General features: G+C 48.7%; 1 protein-coding gene across 7 annotated transcripts; it reads left to right on the forward strand.

The window, feature by feature from the left end:
* Positions 1-27,379, forward strand: UBN1 (ubinuclein 1). Of its 7 annotated transcripts, none has more exons than XM_063343759.1 (18): positions 1-1,054; positions 1,609-2,038; positions 3,851-3,937; positions 5,440-5,535; positions 6,264-6,398; positions 6,765-6,868; positions 8,024-8,462; positions 11,202-11,272; positions 12,593-12,722; positions 12,947-13,065; positions 13,551-13,679; positions 14,601-14,744; positions 18,007-18,057; positions 19,214-19,256; positions 19,574-20,800; positions 21,771-22,023; positions 22,351-22,440; positions 24,986-27,379. In XM_063343759.1, the coding sequence occupies exons 2-18, from the start codon at positions 1,799-1,801 to the stop codon at positions 25,036-25,038; spliced, it is 3,411 nt and encodes a 1,136-aa protein (XP_063199829.1). In that variant the 5' UTR covers positions 1-1,054; positions 1,609-1,798; the 3' UTR covers positions 25,039-27,379. The 7 variants fall into 7 exon arrangements, with proteins under 7 accessions (XP_063199829.1, XP_063199831.1, XP_063199830.1 ...); XM_063343762.1 differs by lacking the exon at positions 1-1,054 and adding an exon at positions 3,585-3,708 and having other exon boundaries at positions 1,966-2,038; XM_063343761.1 differs by lacking the exon at positions 22,351-22,440.
* The last annotated feature ends 184 nt before the right edge of the window (positions 27,380-27,563 follow it).

Genomic DNA, 27,563 nt, shown 5'->3' on the forward strand with positions numbered 1-27,563 from the left:
GTCTCTCAAGTGTTTTTCAGTAACTCCCAAACAACCTCCTCCGTGATTTCAATGGGCGCTGAAGTAAGACCAACTGGCCCGTAATGACCAGAGTCTTCCTTCCTACCCGGCTCGGGAACTGGGACGTTTGCCAGCTCCCAGTCGAAAGGGACCTCTCCAAACTCTCCGAATGATGGCAAGGTGTCCTGCAGTGACATGGGCCAGCTCCCGGTGCCCTGGGATGGATCCCACTGGTCCCCAACGGGCTCAGGCTGAGAGTTCATCATCCCCCTTCCACGCTCCTACAGCCCGGGCTCCGAGGTTCCCAGTGCTCACAGCCTCAGTCACAACTCCCACTGCTTCCCTGCTCTGTCGCCACTTATAGTCACCCTGTTCCTTAAGTTGTATTTAGTTCTAACAATAAATCGGAGCTGCTTTAAACGCTCCCGGGCCCTAGAGGGGCAGGATCAATGCAGCTTCCCCGCGGCAGGAGCCTTCCCCTCGCTGATTTTCCCCAGGCTCTACCCAGCGCTGCTTCCCAAGTGATGGGGACGCCGGGCAGCGGATCCGAGCGCCCCAGGACAGCCGGTACCGCCCCTCAAACCCCCGGCCCGGCCCACGGCTCACACAGCCCTCCCACCTCCTCCCCGCCGCGCCCCGAGGGACAGCGGCGCCGGGAAACGAGCCCCAGGGCCCGGCGCGCCGAGCTTCGCTGGCACTCAGGCGGCCGTGACTCGGCAGAGCCTCCGCCGCTCTCCCCAGGCGCAGCCCGGCCGCCGGTAGCCTCCACCATCTTCGTCCGTCTTCTCGCCGCCGCGCGGGGCCTGCTGGGACGGGGCGGTACCGGCGGCGGGAATAGGTCCGCCCTCGTCACGTGGGTGGGTCCAGCTGTCAGGGCGCCGTTCCTCCGAGGCGTGACCGCGATAGTGGCCGCCGATTGGGTGTGGGGTGCGCGGCTTCAGCGCGAGGGCAGCGCCCCCGGCACGTGACTCGGGAGCGGGGCTCGGAGTCGGGCCCGGGAGTCAGTCGGCGGCGGCGGTGGCCGCGTCCCGCCGCGGCGGCGGCGGCGGCGGTGGTGAGTGCGGGGGTCCGGCCCGCTCCCCCCACGGCTCCGCCGCTCTGCTGCCGCCCCCGCGCGCCTGGTGGCCTCCCGCGGCACCAGGGCCCCGGTCTCCCCTCAACCCCGCGGCCCGCTCCCCCTTAGTGCAGGCGCCCCGGTTCCCTCAGCCCCGCGGCCCGTTCCCGCTCAGCCCCGTCGGCCACCGCCCCCCCTCAGCCCCAGGGCCTGGGTTCCCCCCCCGAGCCCCGCTGGATCGGTCCCCCCTCAGCTCTGCGGTCCCTCCGGCGGCGCAGCCAGCCCCCGGGCTCCCCTCAGCCCCCCGTGGGTGCCGGGTGGCTCTCACAGGGACGGGGGTGTCCGGGCCTCCCTGCAGCGGGGAAGCTGCAAGCAGCAGGTCTGGTGCAGCCGTTTGGTGTCCTCGCCGGCGGCGTTTCTTTCAGCCGTTAGGAATGGGGTGGTGTGGGGTGAAGATGGAGACCTGGGGGTTGGCAGAAGTGAAACTGGGGGGAAGCTGCCAAGGTTGGAGGGAATTCTGTCTCAAGGATTGACTTCTTTTTGTCTTTCTTTAGTGATTGCAGCGAGTGCTAGCAGCACAGGCCTTTGTCATTTCCCAGGAAAACTTCAGAATCAAATGACTTGTTCCACTGCCAACGTCCTCGGTTCTCCTTAACCAGCTGGTGAAATCTGTGCTGCTGGGGCAGACCTCTTCTGATGCAATGGGAACTATGCCATGAGGACTGGTAAGACTTGGCCGTCGCCATGACCGAGCCCCACAGGGTTTCGTTCACCACTCTCCATGGTCCACTGAGCAGCAGCTTCTTGAAAAGGTCTCGGAAAGACGATGGAGAACAGCCCCAGGACTCTGAACCAGCTGCCACAGCTGTTCGAATCACACTCACTCTCTTCGAGCCAGATCACAAACGTTGTCCAGAATTTTTCTACCCAGATCTTCTGAAGAGCTGTCGAGGGAAAGTAAAAGGTGGTTCTTCCGGAGACAAGGTAAGCGTGTTCTCGTGGCCTGTGTCGTATCTGAAGATTTCAAAGGCTTTTTCAGTGTTGCTGTTTTGAGAGGTGGCTCTGTGTTTGCTGTGAGTTGTCGAGGGGCGGAAGGAGCGTGGTCAGGCGTCCCGCAGGCAGGAGAACAGTCATCCAGGCAGGGGTTCTGGTTGTTGGACCACACTGTTGCACTCCTTTGCCTTGGCTTGAATTTCACGTCAGAAGGGTGATGTGCCACTCTTTTGGTGGCAGAATGTAGGATGTAATGCCTGTTTAGTTCTGAATTGCTTGATCTAAAGGGATTTCTGGTCCCTGGCTTAGGCTAGCAGCTGCGAGCAGCTCTTTTCCAAAGAGCATCAAAAGGAGGGATGCTTCTACGATATGTGGCTGCATCTTTTTGGGGACCCTGCTCTACTGCAGGTGACTATTTCCACCTTAGTGCTTGGGATACTTCTTGTGTACTTCCAGGTGTTGCCTGGCAATTCTGTTTACCTGTTGAAAGCCATTTCTCAGGATAAAATGGCATTCAAACTTGTGTAGCATCTAGACTTTGTATTATGGGTGTTTTTCTATGAAAAGAAAGTTGATTGGATTATTCTCATTTTTCCTGTTGCTCTCTAGAACTGTTTAGCAGTTCATGCTGCTTTTTGGGGTTTGGTGTTTTTTGTTTTGAGAGTTGGGAGAAGCAGAGACAGGTCCAGAACTAGCTGCGAGAGCACCCAAAACCTAGAGACAATCTCAGAATCACAGAATGGTTTGGGTTGGAAGGGACCTTTAAAGGCCATCCAGACCAACGTCCCCTGCCATGGGAAGGGACATCTTCAACTAGACCAGGTTGCTCAGAGCCCTATTCAACCTGATCTTGAATGTGTCCAGGGATGGAGCATCCAACATCTTTGTGGACAACCTGGGCCAGTGTTTCACTCCCCTCAGCGTAAACAGTTTCTTCCTTATATCTAATCTAAATCTCCCCTCTTTTAATTTAGAACCCTTCCCCCTTGTCCTGGGGGCCTGCAAGAGGCCCTCCTAAAAAGTTCCTCCCCATCTTTCTTATAAGGCCCCTTTAAGTATTGAAAAGGCACAATAAAGTCTCCCCGGAGCCTTCTCTTCTCCAGGCTGAACCCCCCCAACTCTCTCAGCTTGTCTTCACAGCAGAGGGGCTCCAGCCCTCCCAGCATCTCCGGGGCCTCCTCTGGCCCCGCTCCAACAGCTCCCTGTCCTTCTGCTGTTGGTGCCCCACAGCTGGAGGCAGCACTGCAGGGGGGTCTCCCAGAGCGGAGCAGAGGGGCAGAATCCCCCCCTCACCCTGCTGCCCACGCTGCTGGGGATGCAGCCCAGGCTGCGGGGGGTTTCTGGGCTGCCAGCGCGCATTGCCAGCTCGTGTTGAGCTTCTCGTCCACCAACACCCCCAACCCCTTCTCCTCAGGGCTGCTCTCCATCCCTTCATCCCCAGCCTGTGCTGGGACCAGGGGTTGACATGACCCAGGAGTAGAATCCTGCACTTGGCCTTGTTGAACCTCATGAAGTTCACTCAGACCCACTTCTCCAGCCTGTCCAGGTCCCTCTGGATGACATCCCATCCCTCAGGTGTGTCAACTGCACCATTCAGCTTGGTATCATCCACAGACTTGCTGAGGGTACCCTTGATCCCACTGCCTGTGTCATTGATGAAGGTATTGAACAGCACTGTACTAAATGCTGTACTAAAGGTTGATTCCTCTGAGCTTCTGCCTGTCCTGATAGGTTTCATGCGTGGGGGTTTGGTGGCAACGTGAAAAATTGATTCTGATGTTTTTGTCTCTTTTATTACTACAGAAGAGAGACCCTGCTGATCCCTTTAATGATGACGAAAAGGAAAGGCATAAAGTGGAGGCCCTTGCTAGGAAGTTTGAAGAAAAATATGTAAGTTTTTCTTTATATTATGTTATACCTTAGAACGGGTAATGCTGTTCAGCTCTCAACCAGTAGTATTTAATGGTCATTGGCTCTTATTTTCCTATTCTCCTGCAGTCCTTTATCTTGGCTGGAAGGTGCTGTTTTCAATGTTCCTTTTCTGTCTCAGGGCTGTGGTTCACAAAAATAGTTCAGATACGTTCTTAAATCAGATGAGTCTCATTAAAGTGAATTGCGTTCTCACTTGTAGTGGCAAATAACTTACTGTAATTTATTGTCCCAGTTTCAGCTGGGATAGCGCTAATTTTCTTTCTAGTAGCTGCTGTGGTTTGGATTTAGTATGAGAATAACGCTGATAACATGTATTGGCTTAGTTGCTGCTAAGTGATGTTTACATTAGTCAAGGACTTTTTCAGCTTCCAGTAGAAGCTGAGAGGGAGCACAGACGTGACAAGCTGGGCAACGGAATATTCTGTATCGCACACATCACGCTTAGTGTATAAATGGGGGTTTGCTGAGGGGCAGGGATCTACAATCGCTGCTTGGGATGGGACGGGCAATCCATCATGGGGTGGTGTGAGTGGCTTGTGTTGTATCACTTTATTTTGTATATTCTCTTACCATTATTATTATTATTATTATTGTTATTTTCCTTTTCTGATATTGTTCTATTAAGCTGTCTGTATCTCGACCCACAAGGTTTTTTCCTTTACTCCCTTTCTCCTTCTTCTTTCCCCACCCTGCTGGGGGAGCAGGGAGTGAGAGAGCGGCTGCATGCCCCTAGTTGCTGGCTGGGGTTAAACCACAGCACTTAGAAAATTTAATTTTCTTAAGCAAAAACTGATTTCTAGGCCTTGTGGCTGTGGCACAATGTAATCTGTCAAGTCTCTAAGTACGGTGCAGTAGTGAGTCTGCTGCCCTGAGGACAGTATTGGGTAACGTGCTGGGTTAACATGAGAGGCGCAGATCTGTCTTACCCATTTCCTTTCTGTTCTTCTTTTCACTTTACTTCTGTAGATGGCAATAAAACTACATTATGTTTGACAATTAGCACTTTCGGAGAGCGAGTTGCTGTATTGTCTTGTGATAGAAGTCACCTATGGGTCACCTTAATGCACTGCATCTATGTTTGTTGTGTGTAGTACCGAGTTTGTACTGACTGTGTAGAAGGTGTGGAAGAACAAACCCTCTCTGCACTGGCAGGAATGTTGAAGGGGTGCAGACCCAATTCAACGTAACATCTACTGGCACAAAGTCAGCCTGTCTGGCAGGTCAGCGCTTTGTTTCATTTGGCTGCACCGTTTTTGGTTCCATGTGACGAGGCTTAAAACAATATCCTGAGATTACAGTCTGCTGGGAGCTAACACTAGTTTGGTTCTGCTGCTGGTAGCAGCAAAAAAGATCTCATTCTCTTTTCTGTAGTGGAGCCAATGTCAGTGTCCTGTATTGGGGCCATCCCCGTGGTAACTGGAAAAGAAAGATGAACACACTGTCAATCTTCTATTGTTTAGGGTGGCAAGAGACGTAGAAAGGACCGTATTCAGGACTTGATTGACATGGGGTATGGATACGACGAGTCTGACTCCTTCATCGATAATTCTGAAGCGGTGAGTACTGGGGCAGGAGTGAGGGTGGTGGCAGGCAGCTGCCGGGGGGGCTGATCTGGCACTTGGGGAGCACCTGAAGTGGGTGTGAGCCAGGAGTGTACCAGGGCTGGGGAACGAGAGCTCCTAGGGCAACCTTAGGGCCACAAAGAGGACCAGAGGGCTGGAGCACCTTTCCTATGATGACAGGCTGAGAGCATTTGGGTTGTTCAGCCTGGAGAAGAGAAGGCTCCGGGGAGACCTTAGAGCCCCTTCCAGTATCTGAAGGGGGCTACAGGGAAGTTGGGGAGGGACTTTTTACAAGGGCATGTAGTGGTAGGATGAGGGGTAATGGTTTTAAACTGAAAGAGGGGAGATTGAGATGAGATCTGAGGAAGAAGTTCTTTGCTGTGAGGGTGGTGAGCCCCTGGCCCAGGTTGCCCAGAGAAGCTGTGGCTGCCCCATCCCTGGAGGTGGTCAAGGGCAGGTTGGAGGGGGCTTGAAGCAACCTGGTGTGGTGGGAGGTGTCCCTGCCCAGGGCAGGGGGTGTGGAATGAGCTGATCTTCAAGGTCCCTTCCAACTGAAACCATTCTATGAACTGCATGGCAGGAGAAGGCTGGTTAGCAGGCGAGTGCGCAGCCCCGTCTGTTCTTGGGGGACCACAAGTCCCACTCCATTCCCCAGGCAGCTCAGCTACAGACTAAAGTAAGAAAGCTTACAGTGCCAATAGAGTATCCTCTGTTATTTCCAGTACGATGAGCTTGTTCCAGCTTCTCTTACTACAAAGTATGGAGGGTTTTACATCAACTCAGGAACACTGCAATTCCGGCAAGCATCTGAATCGGAAGATGACTATGTTAAAGAGAAGAAGAAGAAGTGTCCCAAGGTCAGCAAGGCAGCTTTCTTGATGATTTCCTCTGTTAGAGCTCGGGGGGTTTGCTGCAGGAAAATGTATTGGCATTCAAAGTAGGGAGAGATTTGTGAATTGGTGTGGACAAAATGGGGATGAGCACTTGAGATCCCGTGCTGTCCTCGTATTTGATAGTAAAATGAAGCACGTCTGGCATGGATGAGACTGCTGGGGCTGCCTTGTTCCTCGAGTAGAGGTGACAGCAGCCCCTTGTCACCCAACGGTCCATTTTCATAAAGGGAGCTGAAAGGGGAAAGAGCAGGAGCACTGGGCATCCCTTCACCTCCCATTGTCCGTAAGCAGGAGACGCTTTGATTCTGACTTGCTTTAAACCCTCTCCAGAAGCGGAAGTTGAAAGATGGAGGTGAAAAACTGAAGAAGAAGAAGAAAGATGATTCTTACGACAAGGAAAAGAAATCCAAGAAGTCCAAGTTCCCAAAAGCTGGGTAAGGAGCGGGAGGGAATGCTTACTGCTCGGCTCCTTGCTTCAGGGTTATAGGTGGCATTTGTTTTGCTGCAGTAGTACCTGTTGCAGTGGGGAGTGGCTTGAGAGTGTGCTGCATAAACACCACCGGGTAAAAGCCTGTTCCTTCCAAAGTGGGAGGTAAAAAGGTGGCTGACGATGAGGGCAGGATCAGAGCTCCACAGCAAGAGTGTCCGAGCAGAGAGGGGCAGAGCGAGCTGAAATGTTGGTGTTTCTTGGTGCTCTGGTGAGTCACTGGTGGTTTGGAAGATATTGGAGAGGCTGAAGAGAAGGATAACGACCCTTGGGGCAAAGTTGGGGGAGGAAAGGCAGGCAGGAAGGATGTGAACTCAGAGCTGTATGAGTGTCAGGCTGGCAGGGAGGAAGAGGTTAGAAGGCTGTGAGTGAACTTGCTGGGGAATTGTTTGTGCTCCTGCCCAACGTATTTCTTGGGTGAGTGCTCAGGTTTTTTTATAGCTTCTCTCCCTTTGGGCTGTAAACCTGGGTGGTTATTCTTCTTGTTCTGTTGCTCTGTCCTTGCTTTGGACTGCCTGGCCTCTCTGTTTCAATGTATCTGTTGCCTCTGTCTCTTTTCCTACATTTTTCCTCCTACTTTTTTCCTTCTTCCTGTATGTGCTCTTCTGGATTTCCTTTTTCCTGCGTTGCTTTTGAGCAATTCCAAACCACATGCCTGACATGGTACTGTCAGTGTATGATTCCATCATAGCAAGTAAGGAAGAGGCATTTGCTCTCCTGATTGTAATAGGCAAAAAGCGTCAAGGTGCTGTCACGCAAACTCTCTCTTGTTTCAGTGTCTCCACACTTCGTGTGTTTCCCAGTCTTCCTTGTTGGAATAATGCACATAGGTAAATAAGAGCATGGCTCGGTGGAGACAGTTTAAGCTCTGTCATCTCCCTGCAGTGAGGGAGGAACAGCCTTCTCTTCTGCAAGCTGAAGAAGCAGCAGGACGTTGAGAGGCAATAGAATATTTTTCCTGGTGCAATTGTTGAAAGCACTAAGAGTTTCCAGGGGATTGGTGCATATGGCTGAAGTGAGCTGGGATGAAGGCATCCTCCTCCCTTCCCCTTCATTTTGTATTCACTCCAGTTCCATTTCCTTCTCCGTACTTTGTTTACAGCTTTACAGCATTAAATGCAAGTAAAGAGAAAAAGAAGAAGAAATACTCTGGAGCTCTTAGTGTCAAGGAGATGCTGAAGAAGTTTCAAAAGGAGAAGGATGCTCAGAAGAAAAAAGATGAAGAGCAGAAAGCAGCGACTCCTTCACCGTCAGAAGCTCCAGCCCCACGGGAGGCGGAGGCGATGACTGACCCTTTGCTCTCGCTCTTTGGCCACGCCAGTGATAATGACCTGCTCCAGGCAGCGACAGCCATGGACTCATTAACGGACCTGGACCTGGAGCGGCTCCTGAGCGAATCCCCGGAAGGCAGTCCCTTTCCTGAGGTGGAGGATGGGAGTGATCCCCTTGGGATGGGCTTGGAGCAGGATTTCAAGCAGCCACCATCCCTTCCTGAAGGCCTGCCAGCCCCTTTGGAGAAACGCATCAAAGAACTGGCTCAGGTACGGCAGTTCCTTGCAGGGCAGGAGGATTGTGTGATTCCCGGAGGGGGGACAGCTCTGCAGGGATTGTGCGGCTTCTCCCAGAGACTGAGCAGTCTCTAGTGGGGGAGTTTTGGGGTGCCACGTGGGGCCAACCCTTTGGGTCACCCAGTTTTCCCTTATGGCCAAGTCGCTTTCTTGAAGGGACGGATGTCAGGTAGTGTCAAAGTCCTTGGCCTTGTTACCTGCTGAATGTAACACTCAGTATCAGCCCTGTCAGTACGGCTCCTTTACTTCTCTTGGCAAAGTGTGGACCTGATGCAAGAGGTGATTTCCAAAGTTAACTTAAGATGAATGAACTTAAAATGTGAACTAATAAGGCTGAAGGACAAATTCCACCATAATCCTTTTAATGTGCTGTGATGGTCAAGGACAGCATCTGGGAAGTGGCATGCACTGTGTAAAATAAGCTGGAAAGCATCACCTGTTCTACAGCGTGAGAAGGCAGGTAAAGCTCTGTAGATGGAGCCTGAGGATTTGTTAGAACGGTTTCCCATGTCACACACAGGCAGATGCCTTCACTGAAGCATGGGTACAATTTGGCATCTCCCACATTGGAGCTGCATCACTGGTGATTTGGTTTCTTTACCTGTCTTTAACATCTCAGTGTTGGGCACCATTTAGGGAGCGGAATATATTAATTTCTAGAAGGGTGATCGCAGGTCTTTTCAGCAGTAGCTGCTCCTGCAGCTGGACTCCTGTGGAACTCGCCCATCTTCTCCCAAATGTTGGGATGCGCTTTGGGTCGGTCTGTTCTGGAGATGCCTTGGGAAAGTGTCAGGTGCTGGTCAGGATCCCTCTCCTGGCCTGGCAGAGAAATGCGCTCTCAGACTGGCTGTGGGGTTCCTCTGGGCTGAGGGCCGTCACCACCAGCCTGTTGGTAAATGCTGAGGTGTTTTGTTTCTGCTACTAGTCTTGTTTTTAAACACTGATTTTAAGTTGGAAACAGTGTTCTTAGACTTCTGCAGTGATGTGTGTTCTGCCTGCTGGGGTGCATCAATTTAGAGCACCTGTTACTTAAGCATCTCTTAATAACTCCTGTTTCTAAAGATAAGCTGCTGTTAAAGATAACTCTGTTCTGCTGAGAAATTTTAAGTGTGTCTAGTGATGGTGAGCAGATGGAAGTGCAGGAGGAGCTGAGGAAAGTATTGCTACAGCTGATAAAAGGAATGGGCTCTTCATGGATGTTTCTATTTTCTATTGAGGCTGTTAACAGAAAACACTGAAACAGCTGTTTCTGAACTATATCTGAAGTAAAGGAGATTATTATGGAGGCTCCCATGATACCAAGTGAATTGTTATGTTGCTGCAATCTCTGTTGTAGTCTGTAGTCTGTAATAGCAGACTCCCCACAGATTTTCCTGCTTAGATTTTCCTGCTGCTGTGTCTCTTGTTGCTGGACTGTGTACGTTAAGAAAAGAAACCAAGGAGGAGAAATACAAGATTTAAGAAATTGAAGCCTCTGGGTCAGTTAGGATTTTGGGACATGAACTCTGTTGCAGGTGGGAATCGAGAGGTGCTATACCTCTGCCTGGGAGCCAGGTCTCTTCCATCCCAGCAGGTGGAGCATCTCCTGGGTTAAATGGAGCCTCCAGGCATTTCCTCTTCTACTTGAACAGATCTGACTTTAGCTCTCTCCTTCCTAAAAGAATTTTCCTGTTGAGGATTCTATTTAGCATTGAGCTGCCTTATTTGATATTTCCAGCTGTCTGTGACCTGCTGCTGACAGGGAGGAATGTACACCTTCTGGGCATAAATTAATCGCCTCAACCTTGGAGTGTTAAATCAGGGTATTTCAAAATCATGCCTTTCTCTCCTGGTCTCCTTTTCCATGCAAGGAATCACTAAGTTGATGTGGTGCCTTGTGGTAAGTCCCAGTTTTGTTTACATCCCCACTCAGAAGAGACTGAAAGCTCTTGGCAATTTTCTACTATCTTGTTCATCTCTTGGAATTATTTTCCCGCTGGACATATTTTTCATGGGTGTGATTTTTGGGCAGTGTTGTGTGTGCTGTAGTCATAGCTCAGGAAGCTTCCTGGACAGGATTTTTTTTTTTTAATTTTTTTTAGTTTCCACGGTGTTGACTGGAAATAACATATTCCCTGTGGCTGCTACTTTTTCTATTGGTTTCTTGGTTTAGTGTCCAGATTGGTCTACAAAGCCTGGTGATAAGTATCCCTGACCCTCATTAAATGTGACTAGGATGACCTTTCTGGTTCCAGCGACAAGCTCTATGCTCATATTGCTCAATCTAACAGCTCTGCTGTGAAGCTAAAACCATGCCCTACAACTGTCCCTTCTCCCCATGCCAAAGAAGCCAGTTGCCACCAAGCCATCTCCTCTGTCCCGTGAAATGGAGGAATCTTCACTCCAGAGCGGTAACTCTAGTACATCTGGACAGGTGAATCCAGAATGGGAAGGTCTGTGGGCAGGACATGATGGTACCAGTTCAGAAGGCAGGGTTGGAGTTGAACTGAGGATGTGTAAGAGGAGAGGACACAGTCTCCCTTCTCTCTGTCAATCGTGGCAGCTTTTAGCCTGTCTACAGCAGGTAGCTGGTGCAGAGTTTGGTGGAATAAACCTGTGCCTTGTTTTAGGGTATTTCTGAAGTGGTTTAAAAAAAAAAAAAAACAACCTGATTGCTTGTGCCGGTCTGTATCTGTGAACTGATGATGACTTGTGATATTTGCTCATTCCCAGGCTGCCAGAGCTGCAGAGGGAGAAGGCAAACAGAGATTCTTCACTCAGGATATCAACAACATCATACTGGAGTAAGTGCCTCCAGGAGAGAAGAGTGGGAAAGGAGAATATTAGGCAGAGCATTTTTGCTGAATTCAGGGGCAGGTTTAGCAGGAGTTGGAGGGGGGCTGTCCTTATACAGATCCTCAATGCAGAACATGCCTAGGATAACACGAAAGTCTCCTAGAAATGCCTTTCAGTTGAAATATGATGTATATAACTAAGGTAGGATAAGATTGGAAGGGATGTGTCCAGGCCTCCTGTTCTCAAAATGATGCTTGATACCTGTGTACTTAAATTTGGCCACTTGACCCATGATTGTAGCTTGATACAAGAACAGTAAGTCTTTCCCTGTCAGAGATGTCAGGTGTGTTCTTTGCTATTTAAGTTGTATGCTACATGGAATATTTTATAACTGGGATAAGGCTGCTGTGTTCAATTGGTTTTCTTTGCAAACTGGAGGAACTCCATTACTGCTCTGTGTTTTTGAGTCCCCCCATTACTGAATGCCAGTGTTGCTTCACACAGCTGTTGATAATGGCTTCATTCTTCTTCAAGTGCCTGGAGAAGGCTGATGAATGCACACAGCTTTGTGATCATCGCAGTGTAATAATACTGACACAGAGGCTTTAATTTCATTAAGGTTTATGAAGGCACTTGAAGGGAATTGCTGAGGGGAAGTTTAGGAGTCTGTTTTCCTCTCGTTTTGAGTGGTGATTACCACCTTTCAGTATTCCAGTGCTGACTGCACAAACAGTGCTAATCTGTTGTCAAGCTGATAACTTTAACCACGTCAAGAAGTGATTTAAATAGATTTGTATGACTTTGCTGTAGAATCAGTTAGGGGTTTTTACACTTCTTATTGACACTGAGATGTGGCTTAAAAAGCTGATCTCTTAAGTTATATATAACTGCGTAGATGGGTTTGGCACACACTGACCTCTCTAACCAACTCACTGGGAAGCAAGTTCAAGCCCAAGGAATAAAGTATGATTCTATATTATCCTGTCTTTGACTGCCATAGTCTCTGACGTAAGCAGTGTGTACCTCTCATTTCATTGCCTGACACTGCTGCGCTTCAACTGCCAGGAAGAACTGCAGAATTAATGGGACTGCTGACATCCTTTTTCTCCTTTTCCAGACATTCTGAAACTAGATTAAAAGGCGTAGTTTGGGATAAAGGGCTTGAGTCTGTTGATTCTAAAAATCTAAAGAACCATCATGTAGTTTGGCTGGTACTTTGTCCCTCTCTGCCTGCCTCCAGCTCCCGGGTGGCATCAGAGTTGCGTTTATGTTGCTTGGAGAACCCCTGGCAGGTCCGTGGCCAACGCTGTGTTTGTCTTGTTCCTCAGCATCGAGCTGCAGACCCGGGAGCTGAACAACCAAATGCGGTCAGGGGTGTACGCCCACCTGGCTGCTTTCTTCCCCTGCAGTAAGGACACTCTGGTCAAGCGAGCCCGTAAGCTTTATCTCTACGAGCAGGTGAGTGAACCTGGCAGCACAGCCCTGTCTCCTGTGCATGTTACCCCTGATCTCCAGAGCACGGGTATTGTCCCTAACGTGGTGGTGTCCTCCACTGAGCATGGTTCAGGCACCACATCTGGTGGTGTGGATTCGGAACTGGCCAGGTCTCGACCTGACAGATTTGGGCATCTCAGCTGGAAGACACCATGTGGAACTTGAGTCTGTTCTGTGCTGTGCTCCAGGGTGGCCGATTGAAGGAACCGCTACAGAAGCTGAAGGAAGCCATTGGAAAGGCCATGCCAGAGCAGATGGCCAAGTACCAGGATGAATGCCAAGTCCACACTCAGGCCAAGTTTGCCAAGTAAGCTCCTTGTTTGCTTGTTAGGCATCTGTAGCTCTTTTCAGCAGGCTCTCTGTGACCTGTATACTGCTCTCTTTTATCACCTAGTTTTGTTCTGTAGCCAAAAATTGCTGGCAGGCGTTAATTGGCCTGATTCAACTGTGTGTGTTCTTTGTGCTGTCTATGGCGATGCCAACTACAGCAGCATTGGTGGGACCAGAACTTGGCTGAAGTGTTTCACTTCTGTGTGGGCATGTGTTTAGGAACATGGCAGTCTGAGAACAGTCAGGCTCGATTAGTCCTGTGGTCTCTATCAGACAATATTGGGAGATTTCTTAATCTTGAGCACTTAGATCAGCTTGCACCCAAAGCAAGAGATTTCCTCATGCCATGCGTGTGTTATCACTGACTATTGAGACCTCTGAACGGTGTTGTTCAGAGATACTTAATCCTATCATTGAATCTCCATGACAATAACTTCCACCTTATCTCTGCTTCCATTTTAGGATTCTGGAGGAGGAAAAAGACAAAGAACAGCGAGATCGAGTTTGTTCTGATGATGATGAGGATGAAGAAAAGGGAGGGAAGCGCGTCATGGGACCACGCAAGAAATTTCAGTGGAATGATGAAATCAGGTTTGCATAATTTAGAAATTAAGTGAACCTGTGACTTGTCTTATTCTATACAGTTGGAAGTGAAGCATTTCAGTATTTGTGTCTTGTTTTCAGAGCAGTGCTGATCATCTGTAGTAAAAGTCAGCTTGGAGGATTGCAGCACAATTTGCTGTTTATCGAAGCCACTATTGCATTTATTAATCTCACCCTTATATAAATTGCAAAACTAAGCTGATCTCAGGCACAGGCCAGCTGTGAGAGAAGGGCAAAGAAGCCTCTGTGCAGAGGCCAAAAGAGAGGGACAGATCTTTGGGAAAAGAGGAACTCGGCTGAATTGCTGAAATCCTGCAGACTAGGCTCTTAATGAGACCAGATTCTGGCTGTGAAAGCAGTTACAGGAAATGGGGATTGCTGGCCCTGGCACCCAGGGGTCTGACGGAGAAAGAGAGTGCTGGGTGAAGGGGAGAGGGACAAAGGATAAAATGAGAATCAGTCACACTGTTGTCTTCATCTTATTCTGTATCAAACTGGGGTGCTGCTCCGTAGACAGCTGATTCATTTAGGACAAAGCAAGCTTTACTTCCTGCCATCTCGTTGCCGCTCGGCACAAAGGTCTGCAGAGAGGTTCAGTTCTGCAGTTGTTAACAATGCCTGTAATTCTGGCACTGGTTTAGTACTGCTGCTGTGTCAGGAAGTTGAAATGGGAAGGGGTAACAAGGCTTTTCTCCCCTTGCGCATACATGTGCATGCACACACAGAGCGAGGAACGTGCCTTTCCCTTCCTCTTTCTTGCAGAGGCAGCGCAGGGTCAGTTTTATTAGCGAGGTGTTACACAGAGCCAGGCGTGTCTTGGCGTATTTATCCATCCCCGGATAAACAGAATGACCTCCAACCAGGAAAGTTAATCCACGTAACTGTATTTGAAATCTTCCTGTTCTTCAGGGAGCTGCTTTGCCACTTGGTGAAGATTAAGTTGGATGGTTATGACCTTGACAAGAATAAGGCTCAGTCTCTAGAGGATTATGTGAAGACCTTCCTAGATGGAGAGGTGAAGCCCCTTTGGCCAAAAGGCTGGATGCAGGCCAGGTGAGCAAGCATCGAGTTGTACTCCAGGGATTCCTTGTCCTAAGGGACCTCGGAAGGTCATTAGTCCTGTCCCTGCTCAAAGAACGGCCAGCTTCTAAGTTAGCTGAGAGTGCTCAGGGCCTTGTCCTGTGGAGTTTTGGACATCTCCAAGGATGGAGATTACCACAGCATCTCTGGGCCCCTGTTCTGGTACTTAATCACTCTTCATGAAATCTTTTCTCCTTATATCCAATCAGAATTCCCCTTGCTGCACTGAACTGAATGTTCCCTCTTTTTGCTTTTTACTGTGCACCTTTGAGAAAGGTCTGGCTCCATCTTCTTCGTGGCTTCCTGCTCCCCCCCCCCCCGCCCCCCCCAACTCTTTAGTTAGTGGAAAGTTGCCATTAGATCCCTTCTTGGTCTTCTAATTTTCCAGGCTAAGCAAATCCAGTTCCCTCCTCCTCTCCTTGTATGTCATGTGTCCCTGTTCCTCAGCCCTCTTAGTGGCTCTGGACTGTCTCCAGTTTGTCAACATCTCTCTTGTATTGTGGGGACACTGAAGCTGGGTGCTCTATCCAGATGTGACCTCACAAATGCTAAACAGAGGGGAATAAGCCTTTGAACTGCTGGCTGTGCTCTTGCTAATACCTGCCAGTATATGGTTAGCTCTCAGCAGTACACCCTTGCAGCAATGGCTCATGTTCACGTTGTCCACCAGGACCCCCAAGTCCTTTTCCGCAAGGCTGCTACATACATATAGCCCATTGGCCCCCAGCCTGCGTTGCTGTGTGAGGTTATTCCATCCCAGCTGCAGGACTTTGCATTTTGTCTTTGTTGAACTTCATGAGGTTTCTGTTGGCTCCTTTCTCCAGCCTGTCCAGGTCCCTGTGAATGGCAGCCCTGCCCTCTAACGTATTCTCCTGCTTCCCTCCGTTTTTGTATCACCCTCAAACTTACTGAGAGCGCAGTCCGTGCTGCGCAGTCCAGGTTGTAAATGAGAATGCTGAGTAGTCTTGGCCCCCGTATTGACCTCTGATGGACGCCACTGGCTGTGATAAGTTGCAGGGTAGAACTGGGACTGAGGTGAAGCTGACTCTGACTGGCCTGTGGTTTCTTGAATCTGTATTACAAAGGATCACTTTGTAATCTGTCTCAGGAAGGATACATTTTTCAGACACTTTGGGAATTCTTCCCTAGACCCTAGAGTATTCCCAAAGAAAGCAAAGCAGAAAGTTTTAGGGGCTTTGGACTTGCACAGGACACATCAGAGAGCAGAGTAAGTAGGAATTTGGTGTGGTTTTCTTTACCCTAACTGGTGTCTTCACTGCTGTTTCCTGCTGTTTCACGCCCTCCATCATCCGTGCCATTGAGCTGGCAATTGCAGAGAGGCATACAAATTGCAGAGGGTTGTTCTGCTGGGACTGTCATCAGCTTCTGGCCTGCTTTGTTTTGCTCAATAGTTTTAAAGAAAGGACAACTGTACAGTCTTACTGCTGGAATCTCTCTCTCCTTGCATTTAAAGAGCTGGGCAGCGTTGTTGTCTTCTCTCTGCTGAATTTGCTTTTTGGGTTTCGTAGGGGATAAAGGAAGAGGTAGGTACCAGTTCTTAAGAGCAGTAAGTACGAATAGCACGTTACAGATCCCTTTGGAAAAGTCCATGGCTATTTCCTGCAGTTGCACATGCACGTGAAGTACAGTGATGTGCATGGTTGTAGTGTGTTGTTTTAGTGTATGGAAGCTGAATGATGGAAAACCCTTTTCTTTGAATAAAAGGAAATTAAGATCTTTTCCCCCTAGTTTGTTGGAGAAACTGTTCTTAGGCATACAGATTTTCAGACTCAGTGTAGGAGGGCCTTCCAGTCAAGTTAACTATGGAATGACTGAATAAAAGCAGTTTTCCTGGTTGCTTTCCAATGGCTCAAGGGCAATGGTTTCTCCTGCTGGGACTTGATGGAGTTGGACTTGATCCTTATGGGTCCCTTACAACTTGAGATATTCTCTGATTATCAGCTACACAGAAGGGGAGGGGAGGGATTGGCAACACTAGGAGAACTGTCAACAATTTTATGGACAGGTCAGCTTATTCACTGTCATCATGATCACAGAAGTTCATCTTTACGGGGAACTTGAAGATGGACAGAGTAGCAACTTTGTGTAGGAGTTCAGAGAGGCCCTACCATGATTCTGTTTTCTCAGTTAGAGCTAGATGGTGATTATCACAGAATCATAGAATTGTTAGGGTTGGAAGGGACCCTAAAAATCATCTAGTTCCAACCCCCCTGCTGTGGGCAGGGACACCTCCCACTATATCAGGTTGCTCAGAGCCCTGTCCAGCCTGGCCTTAAAAACTTCCAGGGATGGGGCTTCCACCACCTCTCTGGGCAACCTGTTCCAGTGTCTCACCACCCTCATGATGAAGAACTTCTTCCTAACGTCCAGTCTGAATCGTCCCATCTCTAGTTTAGATCCATTCCCATAACAGAATATAAGGTTATTTTAACCTTGCTTTTTAAAAGAAAAAGGATGGCAAGTCTTTGTCAGGCTGTTAATAGCAGGTGGGAAGCATATTCCATGTGCCAGTAGCATGAAGGTGTATTTATAAGCTTCTCACATCTAAGCAGGCAGCTGAGTGGCAGCTGTTTTAGGTGAAATAGTGTTTGTGTGAGATTCTGGTTTATGTAGCCTCAGTAGTAAAGTGTTTTGGATGAAGCTCTACTTATTGGTTGTGGTTCATCAACCGTTACAGAAATGGTTGTGCTGATTTAAGAAGTCACCTCAGCTATTTGCTGGGGATGCAAAGGCAACAGGGACATGCAACGCGTGAAGCTCCTCATCCATATTGCTGCGTCGAGGCAGGGGAAGGTAACCTTTCTCTCTTGAAGTTGGTGAAGAGCTCTTGGGTGATCTGCCAGCTCTTGGATGATCTGTGGCAGCAGTAACGCCCAGCTTGAGTGATTGTATTGCCTCTCCAGTTGGCTGTCAGCTTTTTAAGCTGACAGAGCTTTTTCCTTGGTTGTTGTCCAACAACTGCCTTAATGGCCTTTCCAGCGCCTACAAGCATAGCTCCCCAGAGAGGGAATTGTGTGGGGGAATCAGGGAAAAGGGATGAATACTTGGAAAAGGGATGAATACATCCTGGAAAAGGGATGAATACTTGTTTTCTCTCTGTGGTTTTAATTTCACTAAGTCCCCTGCTGTACTGTGCAGCTCTGTCTCCAGTGATCCCAGCTGCTCTACTGGGTCTTGCTGGATATCACTTCTCATTGCTCTCTTCCCTTCTTAGGACACTGTTTAAGGAGAGCAGGCGTGTACACGGACACCTCACATCAGTCCTGTGAGTATCGTGCAGCATTCCTTTGGAGTGATAACTGGTGAACTCCGTTCCCTGGGGCCTGGGTGGATCGTGCAGGAGCTCCTGAGCTTGCTTGGCTCCCATCAGATAGTTTGGCGCTGCTTCATTTGGGGAGGTCTAGGGAGAAGTAGTTGTTTGTGTGTGACATCTCCCCCTGACAGCCTTCCTGAGGTGCTTTAGCCTTACAGCAAGCTCAAAGATAAGAACTTTTCCAGGTTGCCTCCTGGCCTTGTTCAACAGACTGGAGTCAGGCCTCTGTGCTAGTCCCTGGGAGGCAGATCAAGGTAAAATGGAGTGTAATGCCAGCCCTGTGATTATTGCTGCCTGTTCAGTCGGTCCTTACTGGATTCTGGATTCCCTCTTTCTTGTTGCCTGGTTAAAGGAGGGGTACAATGAGCTCAGGCTAGTGAAGACGGGTGAAACAGGCTGGTGGGTGGCAAACCAAGAGAGCCATCGGAATCCAGCTGGGCAGGTGCTTTAATGCCAAAGGGTCTCATGGATCTTGCTGGCAGTCTATAACAGATGGACTTAGGCTGATGTCTGTTTGACAGACAGTCCCGATCTTGGCACTGGATAAGCGAGGGGAAGTGCGAGAAAGAATATGAAACAGAGTGTAGAGTCATCCTTCCCTCAGCCGTTCTGGCAGTTCAGGGATGTCTTGTACCAGAGGTTGCATCTGACTGGACCAAATGATCTATTTGCAGTGAATTTGTCAGATGCTTTTGCATCCTTGACTTCTTCTGGGAAAATAAATGTGTAACTTTTCTCCCAAACAGTCTCGGTATCAGTTTCTCTCTGGGTATTGCGGTAGTTAGGTCAGTAGTGGGTTCCTGTAGCTCCTGGCCCTGCAGCCAGCGCAGCATGTGTCTGTTTGGTGCTTTCACTGCTCTGCTACCATTTCAGGACTCTGCTCCGCTCCCTAATTCATTCCCCTGTGTGGGAGTCGGGGCTTCCTAGAGCAGCAACCAAATGTCATACAGTTTTGAATCCTAGCAACCTGCGATGCTGCCTCTGTTCCCTCAGTTCTTTGCAAAAGACTCAGTGGATCATCATTAACAGGGCCCAAGTGTGCTCCCTAATTGGATGCTTCCCTGTGGGCATTCAGTGAGCTATGTTTCTTTTGTCTCCCTCAAAACAGGGCGAAGAAGAAAGTTATAGCTCCTACTAAGGTGAAAGTGAAGGTGAGTTCATTGTTTTCTGTTTCTTGTGTTTGACATATGCCAAGAGTCAAGTGTCTGCCATTTTAAATCCTATATTTGAGCCTTGTATCTATACATTAGGTATAAGGAAGTTGTACTGTGAAATAGCTCTAGTCAGTACTGGGCTTGAAAAAACAACTACAACAGCAGCTAAAATTGATGGCAGTGGCAGTCGGAGGGTCGGCAGGCACAGAACATGCCTATTCTGCCTTTTATGCCCAAATCAAGAACCTTCCCTTTTCAGCAGTAAACCCTGATTCTGTTCTGACTCTGCCTCCTCCTGTGATTTTTTGTTCCAGGAATCTTCCTGCAAGCCAGATAAAAAGGTGTCGGTTTCTGTTCCTTCGATGCACTCAAGCAGCACCTTAGCTCTGTCTTCGGAGCCCCAGGGAGGAGCTCTGGGCATCAGTGCCCAAACCAGAGAACTCTTGTCCCTTGGGACAGCCCAAGCAGCCAGCAGCACTGGCACTCCTGCTACCTTCATGGATGACTCTTTGGATGAAGACTTAATTCATAACCCCACTTCCTCCCTCGAAGCCGTCTCTAAGGAACTGGCTGTGCTGAACAGCAGAGCAGGAGGGAGCCCTGACTTTACTCTTCCTGGAGCTCCAAAAGCTCCACCAGAGAAGATCCCAACTCTTGCATCCTCAGAGGAGAAGAGGACATTTCCAAAGTCCAACCCTTCCCCTACATCATCCTCTGGTTCCCTCCAGTCTCCTCTAAATTTCCTGGCTGAGCAGGCCCTGGCATTGGGCCAGCCTTCTCAAGACAAAAAGACAGAGAACTCTAATTACAAAGAGCTCTCCTGCCAAGCCTCCCCCAGCAAAATCCTTCCTGATACGCACCAGGCTAAACAGAAACACCACGGCCTGGTCCGGCCAAGCCATGGGCCTCAGACCTCCACCCCAGCACCGGGTTCTCAGGTGAAGGTCTTTCACTCAGGCAGCCAGATACAGAAAACTTTCTCCTCCCCGGCTCCGTTTGTCAAACTGCAGAATCCCAAGTCGTCCTCCCCACTGCCCCAACGCTCCCTCCTCCAGCAGGTCAAGTCATCAACCAAAGCTCAGAGCTTCCATTCCTCTGCATCACCTGGCAGCACCCAAAACTCTGGCAGCTCCCACAAGAGCCCAGGCTCATCCTCGTCATCTCTCAGCTACACAGGAAAGCACTCGAGCGGCTCTAGCTCTTCAGGACAATCTTACAAATCGCCCTTCGTTTCTGGATCCCTCTCCAAACATGGGGCTTCTTCCAGCAGCTCCTCGTCTGGAGCTTCTGCAAACCAGGGCTGCTCCTCTGGGAGCTTGCTGCCCAGTGTGCAGACCCCTTCCTCGGGCCAGGCGTCCAGCCGCCCGTCCTCAAGCTCCTCGGTGAAGAAGACGCCCGTTTCACAGAAGTTGACTCTGGTGGCACCTCCTGGAGGTTCAAACGGAGATTCTAGTGGGGGCACTCAAGGGGTGGCCAAATTGCTGACCTCCTCCCTAAAGCCAGCTGTTGTTAGCAGCACCGCATCTTCTACCTCTGTGCCGGTAAGCAGGGCTGTGCTGGCCTACCCTAAAGCCAGGAGAATGCAGAGCACTGTGTCAGGCTATCTCCTGACTAGTGCAGACCTGCTGTAAAGTGATGACTTCAAAAGAATTTCCTGAAATTCTTGAATGACTGTCTGGATCTTGGCTGCTTAGGCTAGGAAGTCCTGGCTTTTGCCATGGGCTTGCACTCCAGAATCCAAGCTTTCATTTTCAGCTTAAAGTAACAACTAAGCAAAACAGTTCATTGGGATATAACGTCTCATGAAGGACTCCTGGGTTACCTATACAGACTTGTATTATTCAGCTATTGTACTTAACGGTATAAGGGCCTTAATTGTAATCTCTAGCAAAAAAGTAATTGTTCCTAACGCTGTTGTGTTAATTTGTTGCTGGCTGCTCATACCTGCTGCCTTTTGTGGCATGCGGAAAGAGCTGGGCAATTAAATGAGTATATTTAAACGGGCCTGAAAGACATGTACTGCTTCAGCCCGTTGTACCTTGTGTGTTACTGAGACATAGAGCTGAAAAGCATTCCCCAGTGGTGTCTCCCTCCACGAGAGAGATCTCAAATAACATTCTTGGGCGCAGGGATGCAGCAAACCTTAGTGCTTGAGTTGTCAGCAGCGATATGCTGCTAGAAGCGAGTAGGAAGCGTCCTGCCTGGAACTGACAGGCAAGGTGTAAGCTGTTCCTCCGCCTAATGGAGGCACAGTTCCAGGGTAAGGGAACAACAGAGGGAAAGTCAGTACGGTCACATTTAGAAGAGTGTAGCATCCAGCAGCAGGATTGTTAGCGTCCTGGGCACCTCCAGATGACCTCAGGAGTTGGCAGCTCTTGGGCCCTGGCTGGGAGGGCACTTTTTGCTGGAGGAATTCTTGAGCACTCCATGTTTTGCAGTTCTTCTTTACGTATGAATGATGCTCTGCCTTGGTTTTCATACTCCTGACCGACCTTTTCTCTTGCTTTTCAGAAAGGAACTAGTGGAGCTGTGCTGCTAACGAATTCTTCCTCCTTAAGTGTACTGGCTCCTTCCTACAAGTCCAGCAATCCAAAGCTGCCAGCTGCCCTGAGCACCACCCCATTAGGTATTATCTCTCCTATTCATTCTTTCCCTCTTCATGTCATCTCCTTCACTTCAGACTCCTCCCCAAAAGCAGGAGTATCAAAGGATGCAATAGTTACGGGACCTGCTCCAGGAACTTTCCACCATGGCCTTGGCCACAGTGAGTATCCTCCTGGTCACGCATGTGTGTGTTACTTGTGCCTGTGCTGTCAGATAACAAGAACACCAATGCTCTGCTGTGTTAACCCATTGCAGACCAACCCATCTCTCTTGCTATTGCTTTGTGCTATAGTTCATGCATTTATATCTCCAGCAGTTGCATTTGGAGAACCTTGGGCACATCCCTATAGCCAGCCCAGAAGTCCCAATGGTTGGAAGCTGAGCTATAGGCTAACTGCTGCAGCTCCTCTGCTTGTTTCTGTCTTCGATGTGTATTTGTTCTTTTTTTTTTTTTTCCCCCCTCTCCTTTCTTTGTTTTTCTCTCTAGGTCTTCTAGCTGGCTTGCACTCCAGCCCCCACCATGCAGCGCCACTCCCACATTCTGCCCTGTCCACTCATTTACCGCAAAGTTTGCCAGGTAACTTGTCAGACGGTCATGTTTGTCTCCTGCGTCCTGACTCATCCTGTAGCTCAGCAGATACTTCCTCTAGGGGCGAAAGCAAAATGGTTGTCCACGTTGTCTGACCGGTGCGGTCATCACCACAGCCCGCAGCCTCCCTGAGGTACAAAGCGAGGCGTAGCTCTGTGTCCTTTCCTGTTTAGTTTAGCCAGGCCAAACTTGCGCGTTTCTGGAATGATGAGCCCTCGGTGCTTATAGCAAGTGTTGGTTCCTGGAGGTGCTCAGCTTGGCTGCTTGCGTCGTGGTGAAGAATTATCCTGCCAGGATTAAAGCTGTGCGTGTTTATGCAGAGTCTACCAGGACTGCCCAGGAATGAATATTCTGGGCTCTGTGGAGTTTTGTTACTGGTGTGACCTATATAAAATGTGTCAAACCAGAATGTCTTGCGTCTGGGGCACTGAGCTAATTGCCTGCATCTCCTTCACGACAAGTTTGTAGGATAAATAGAGACTGCTTTGCTTGGTGTTGACAACGTGATGATTTTGCAGTTAAGCCTGTTCCTGCCCCAGTTTGATGCGGGCAGAAGCAATGCATAAATGAAGAGATTTCTGAAGAACGCCTTCTCTGCTCGTAAATGGAGTCCTGCCTGATGGGCTGTGAGCGTATGTAAATATGGTAGCGCTGTGGAGGAAGGAGAGAAGTAAGGGGGATCCATGCAGCATTCAGAAAATTGAAATGCAGGGCCAGCAGATGGGGCTTCTCTGCTTCAGGGAGTTCCTCATCCCATTGGTAATGGTTATTTCTGCTTTCTTTAGTACTTCGGTGCGGTGCGGTGTCACTGTCTTAGTTCCTGCTCCTGTTGTCATTGCCATACTAGGCAATACGAGCCTGATTTAGGAGAGGATGTGCTACCCTGATGTTGTGGTGCCGAGGCCGTTACTCCAGCAGGTTATCTGCACATCTTCTTGGGGCTTCCTGTAGCAGTTGTGGGGTAAAATGCCCTTAGCTGTTGAGCACAGTGCTCGTTTGCTGCAGAAAGTGAAAATTCAAAGAATTTGTTGTCTTTGCTGCTTTTGCTGAAGTTTGTCTGTGCGGGGCTGTTATGCCATCCCAATGTGTTAGAGCCGAAGAAGAAAGTACTAGCAGTGATTGCTGGTGTGACAGACTCTTCCTGTTTGTAAATTCACAGTTAATGAAGAGCAAGATGATTGATTTCGGTTTCAACATGGGTTGTGAAATGCATTCTGTGTCACTGAGAAGGAGCTCTCTGTCCTGTTACTTGAGGGAATTTAGAGCGGGTTACTTCACTGTTGCTTTTAGGGCTTATAAGAAAAGAATGTTTTGATGGATTGCTGCTCTTAAGCAGGACGTAGTGCCAGAAGCTGTGAGCAGACAAAAGAGGACTAGGAATAAGTGAAGAAAAACTGACCAGCTTCAGCAGGGACCTGCTTCCTCACTTGGTGTTTTCACATAAAGATTGGAGATTGAGCCTGGGAATGGTACCAGTTACGGTGTTTTGTAGAAGACAACAGTAGATATTTAAGTGAGCACCATAATCTTAAAATGTATTAAGTTGTTTTGTGGCATCAACTGGGGCTGGCTGTATAAGCAGACGGCCGCAGCTGCATTGCTGTCTGAAAGCTGCGAGGACTCTGGTGTGTTGGGAGGTTGCTACAAATGCAAGAAAACATCGATGTCTTAAGTAAAAGTGCTTATACCAGCATTCATCACAAAGCGTCTGAGCAAGGCGCATCCAGTACTTGCTTGTGTGTTGTCACTGCTGCGTTTGCCAGTGGAGGTGCCTGCGTGCTGGTGCTGTGGCCATGGTTCTAACTGCTCGCTTTTGGAAACACAACATGCTGGGACTGGGCTCCTGCATGGAATGAAGTGTCCTTGTCCTGGAGAAGAAGCTGTTGCTATGCTGCTCGGTGCTGCTGCTGCTTTACTGCGCATCTCAGTACACTCATTTCTTCATCGTAGTCTGATGGTAGCTCTAATTGCTCCTGGAAAGTTTCTGCTTCCTTAAACTTCCTTCCTTTTTCTCTCTTCAGTGCCTTTTCTCTTTTCCCTCCGCGTCTGCTCCTTTCTCTTACTTCAGTGGTTAGATTCCTGTGGTTTCTGTTGCTATCAGTGGGCACCTGAAGCCTTTATTGCAATGGCAAAGGTGTACTAACGTTGTTATTTCAAACCACCTTTAGATGCCAGGCAGCAAGTACCATGTATTTCTGATTTCCTAGATGGGGAGACATGGTAGGGTGGCTTTTAGAGAAGAGCGTAGGCTAGCTAGTCAACCAGCAACCTGAATCTATGGCATGGTGGTTTTACTGGGAAGCCGCAGGAGACCCTCAGTGCTTCCCCCTGACCCTTACTCATGTGCAGAGGCACAACTGGGCTGCTCCCAGTTGTGAGATGTCTCGGAGCGCACCCTCTTACCCCCTGATTCCTTAGTGCTGGAAGGGAAAAGTAGGTCTTTCTGTGCGGGGCGACCTGGCTGCCTCAGCTGCACACAGCTCCGTGGAGCTGGTGCCGAACCCCCTTCCCACTTGCTTTTATTCTCTTTCAGATGCTTCTCAGCTTCATGGCAAAGGGTCCAATGCACAGCAGCGCAAGTTGTGACATCTGCAAGGAGGGGAGCTAGAGCACACATAGGATAAAACCAAGAGGAACTTTGGATACCGGCTGTGTCTTTTTTTTGTTGTGTTGTTTTTTGTTTGTTTTTTTTCCTCACAACAACTGGAGAGACTGAACTGCGATGAGGAACTCATTGGTGCGTTTGCTCAGAGGCTTTTGGAGCTAAGCCCCACTCAGAGGGCCACCTTGAGCCATGCCCTAATGAGAGAAGCATTTTGTAGCACTGTTTTATTGCTGCTGCCCTTGACGCATTCCCTGGCACTGGCAGGAGCTAGAACTCGCAGGGAGACACGGGTGGCTCAGCTTTCTCCCAGCAGGTCCCCATCCACCTGTGTCTGTATCTGCCAAGTACCTCCAAGTCCAGTTACCTCCATGGGCTCCCAGTGGAGGGTATGAAAGGTGCTTCTTTCTTCTGCTTTGGATTTACTTGGATAATTCTAGCACTGCCAGTGCTTTCTGAAGACGTTTGACTAACTTTTCAATTGTACTATAAAACTGTGCTACAGTTAATTGGAGGACTTAACATTTCCTGTGTGGCGAATCTAATGAGCCGCCTGATGTTCCCCTCTGGAGGAGAAGGAAGACTCTTTAGAGAGACATTTTTAGATGCAGTCATTGACTTCGAGAATTCTACTTCTTTTGGATTTCGGATTTTTTTCCTCCTGCTCAGTTTTATCCTCATTACCATCGAATGCATTGGATTGAATGGGACACTTCTCAGCATGTCACATGTATAGGAAGACATAATTCCAGTGCCTTTTATGGTGGAGCAAGAATGGACTAGTGACACACATTTCAGCCCTATTTTGTGTGCTCCTCAACCCTTTTTTAATCATTCTGTATTTAAAATGTATTCTGTTTTATTTAATAGAGCTTTTTATGGTTGCACATCAAAAAAAAAAGCTGCACTGTCTGGACTTCAGTGGTGTCTTGGTGACTGTGAACACAGTACCAAATCCAGCAAGAGCACCAGTTCTTATCTGAGTTTGTGCAAGCGGGTTCCAGACCCTCCCCTAAAGCCATTCTTTCCTAGGGTCGACAGTTACCATCTCTTTGGTGGGCAGAGGGAATGATCTAGGTTAGCCGAGGTCACGAGTAGTCAAATGAATTCCAGAGAATAATATTGCTCTCTTCGAGGATTTCTGCACTAGGATCATGTGCTTGTCACAGCTGCAGGAACGGGGACCATCTAGAATTGGGGTGTGTCTTTTTAATTTTTTTAACTCTTTGATCTAAATACTTCTCCTGAGCACGCCCTTTCGTTCTGTGCGTAGCTAAGGGCAGGCTGCAGTTCCACCTGAGCTTTATGGGTTGTGATTTTCTGCTCTTCCCCCAGTTCTGCCTCTTCTCAGGCCCCCACAGCCACATCTGATTCGTGCAGTAGTAGCGCTGATCCGTCTAGACTTTACTGGTATTTCAAACAAAAGCTTGCAGCCTTCCTTCTTGAGCTTTGGGGAAGGATGCTGACTCTGAGTGTACCAGCAAATATCTGCTTTAGTTTTCCCCATTTTTCGTAAGGTCCAAGACGGACTGTTTTCAATTTGAGCTGATACGTAATTTCCCAAGATCAGTGCATTGTTTGTATTTAAAAAAAAAAATAAAAAAAAATAATGCAGCTCAGATTTAAAATTTGTTTACAGAAAATACCTAGGTTGTAGCAAAAGAGCCAAAGACAGAACTTGTGTTATTAAAACTAAGCACAGCAGTGGTGGATGGACTCTGAGCAGTGGATGTCGCATGGTTCCCGTTGAAGGCCTAATCCTGAGAGGTACTTTGCACCTTCAACTTCCCATGGGAGCTGAAAGAGCGTTCCAACACCTGGCAGGATAAGGGACTCTCAGCGAGTGACTCGAGGTACTAGTTCTACTCCCTCTCTTTGCTTTCACTTGAATGCTTCTGCTGGGAAGCCCCCGTGTGTGTGGCCAGAGCAGAATGCCCTCCTTCTAGGAATTTAGCGAAGCCTCTTGCCTCAGGGAAATGTTTATTTGGTGGAAATTCTGTGGGATTTTTTTTTTTTCCTTTACATGCTATAATGAATGAGTGAATGGGATGGAGCAGGGTCGCAGCAAGGCAGAACCACGCCGAGACCCGACAGCTGATGGGGAGCCAGGAGTCCGGCATCTCTGCCTTGACGAGGCAACTTGCAACGCTTTTGTGGCACTTACTTAGTATGGCAGTTCCTTTCGGGTGTAAGAGCTGCAGTTTACTATTATATTATTTTTTTTTTTTTTTGGTGTGTGTTGGGACTGTCTTGCTGAAGATAGCGGGGGTGGTATGAAAACTGTTAATCTTGTACAGAACAACTGAATAAATTGTTTCAAAGTTTCCAAAATGCTTTTTTTTCCATCTCCTTACCTCTAGTTTCATGACTTTGGTTTTCAAGAATTTATCTTTCAGCTTAAATGATCGCCTCTTGATCATCTTGTGTCTTGAGTAATGAATTCTTTACCTTTTTAACTAAAGTCTCTTAGGTGGTAAGTAAATTCCAGCTCTGTTTCTAGCCAGTGTGG

The sequence above is a fragment of the Chroicocephalus ridibundus genome, chromosome 8 (assembly GCF_963924245.1).
Source record: "Chroicocephalus ridibundus chromosome 8, bChrRid1.1, whole genome shotgun sequence".
NCBI lineage: Eukaryota > Metazoa > Chordata > Aves > Charadriiformes > Laridae > Chroicocephalus > Chroicocephalus ridibundus.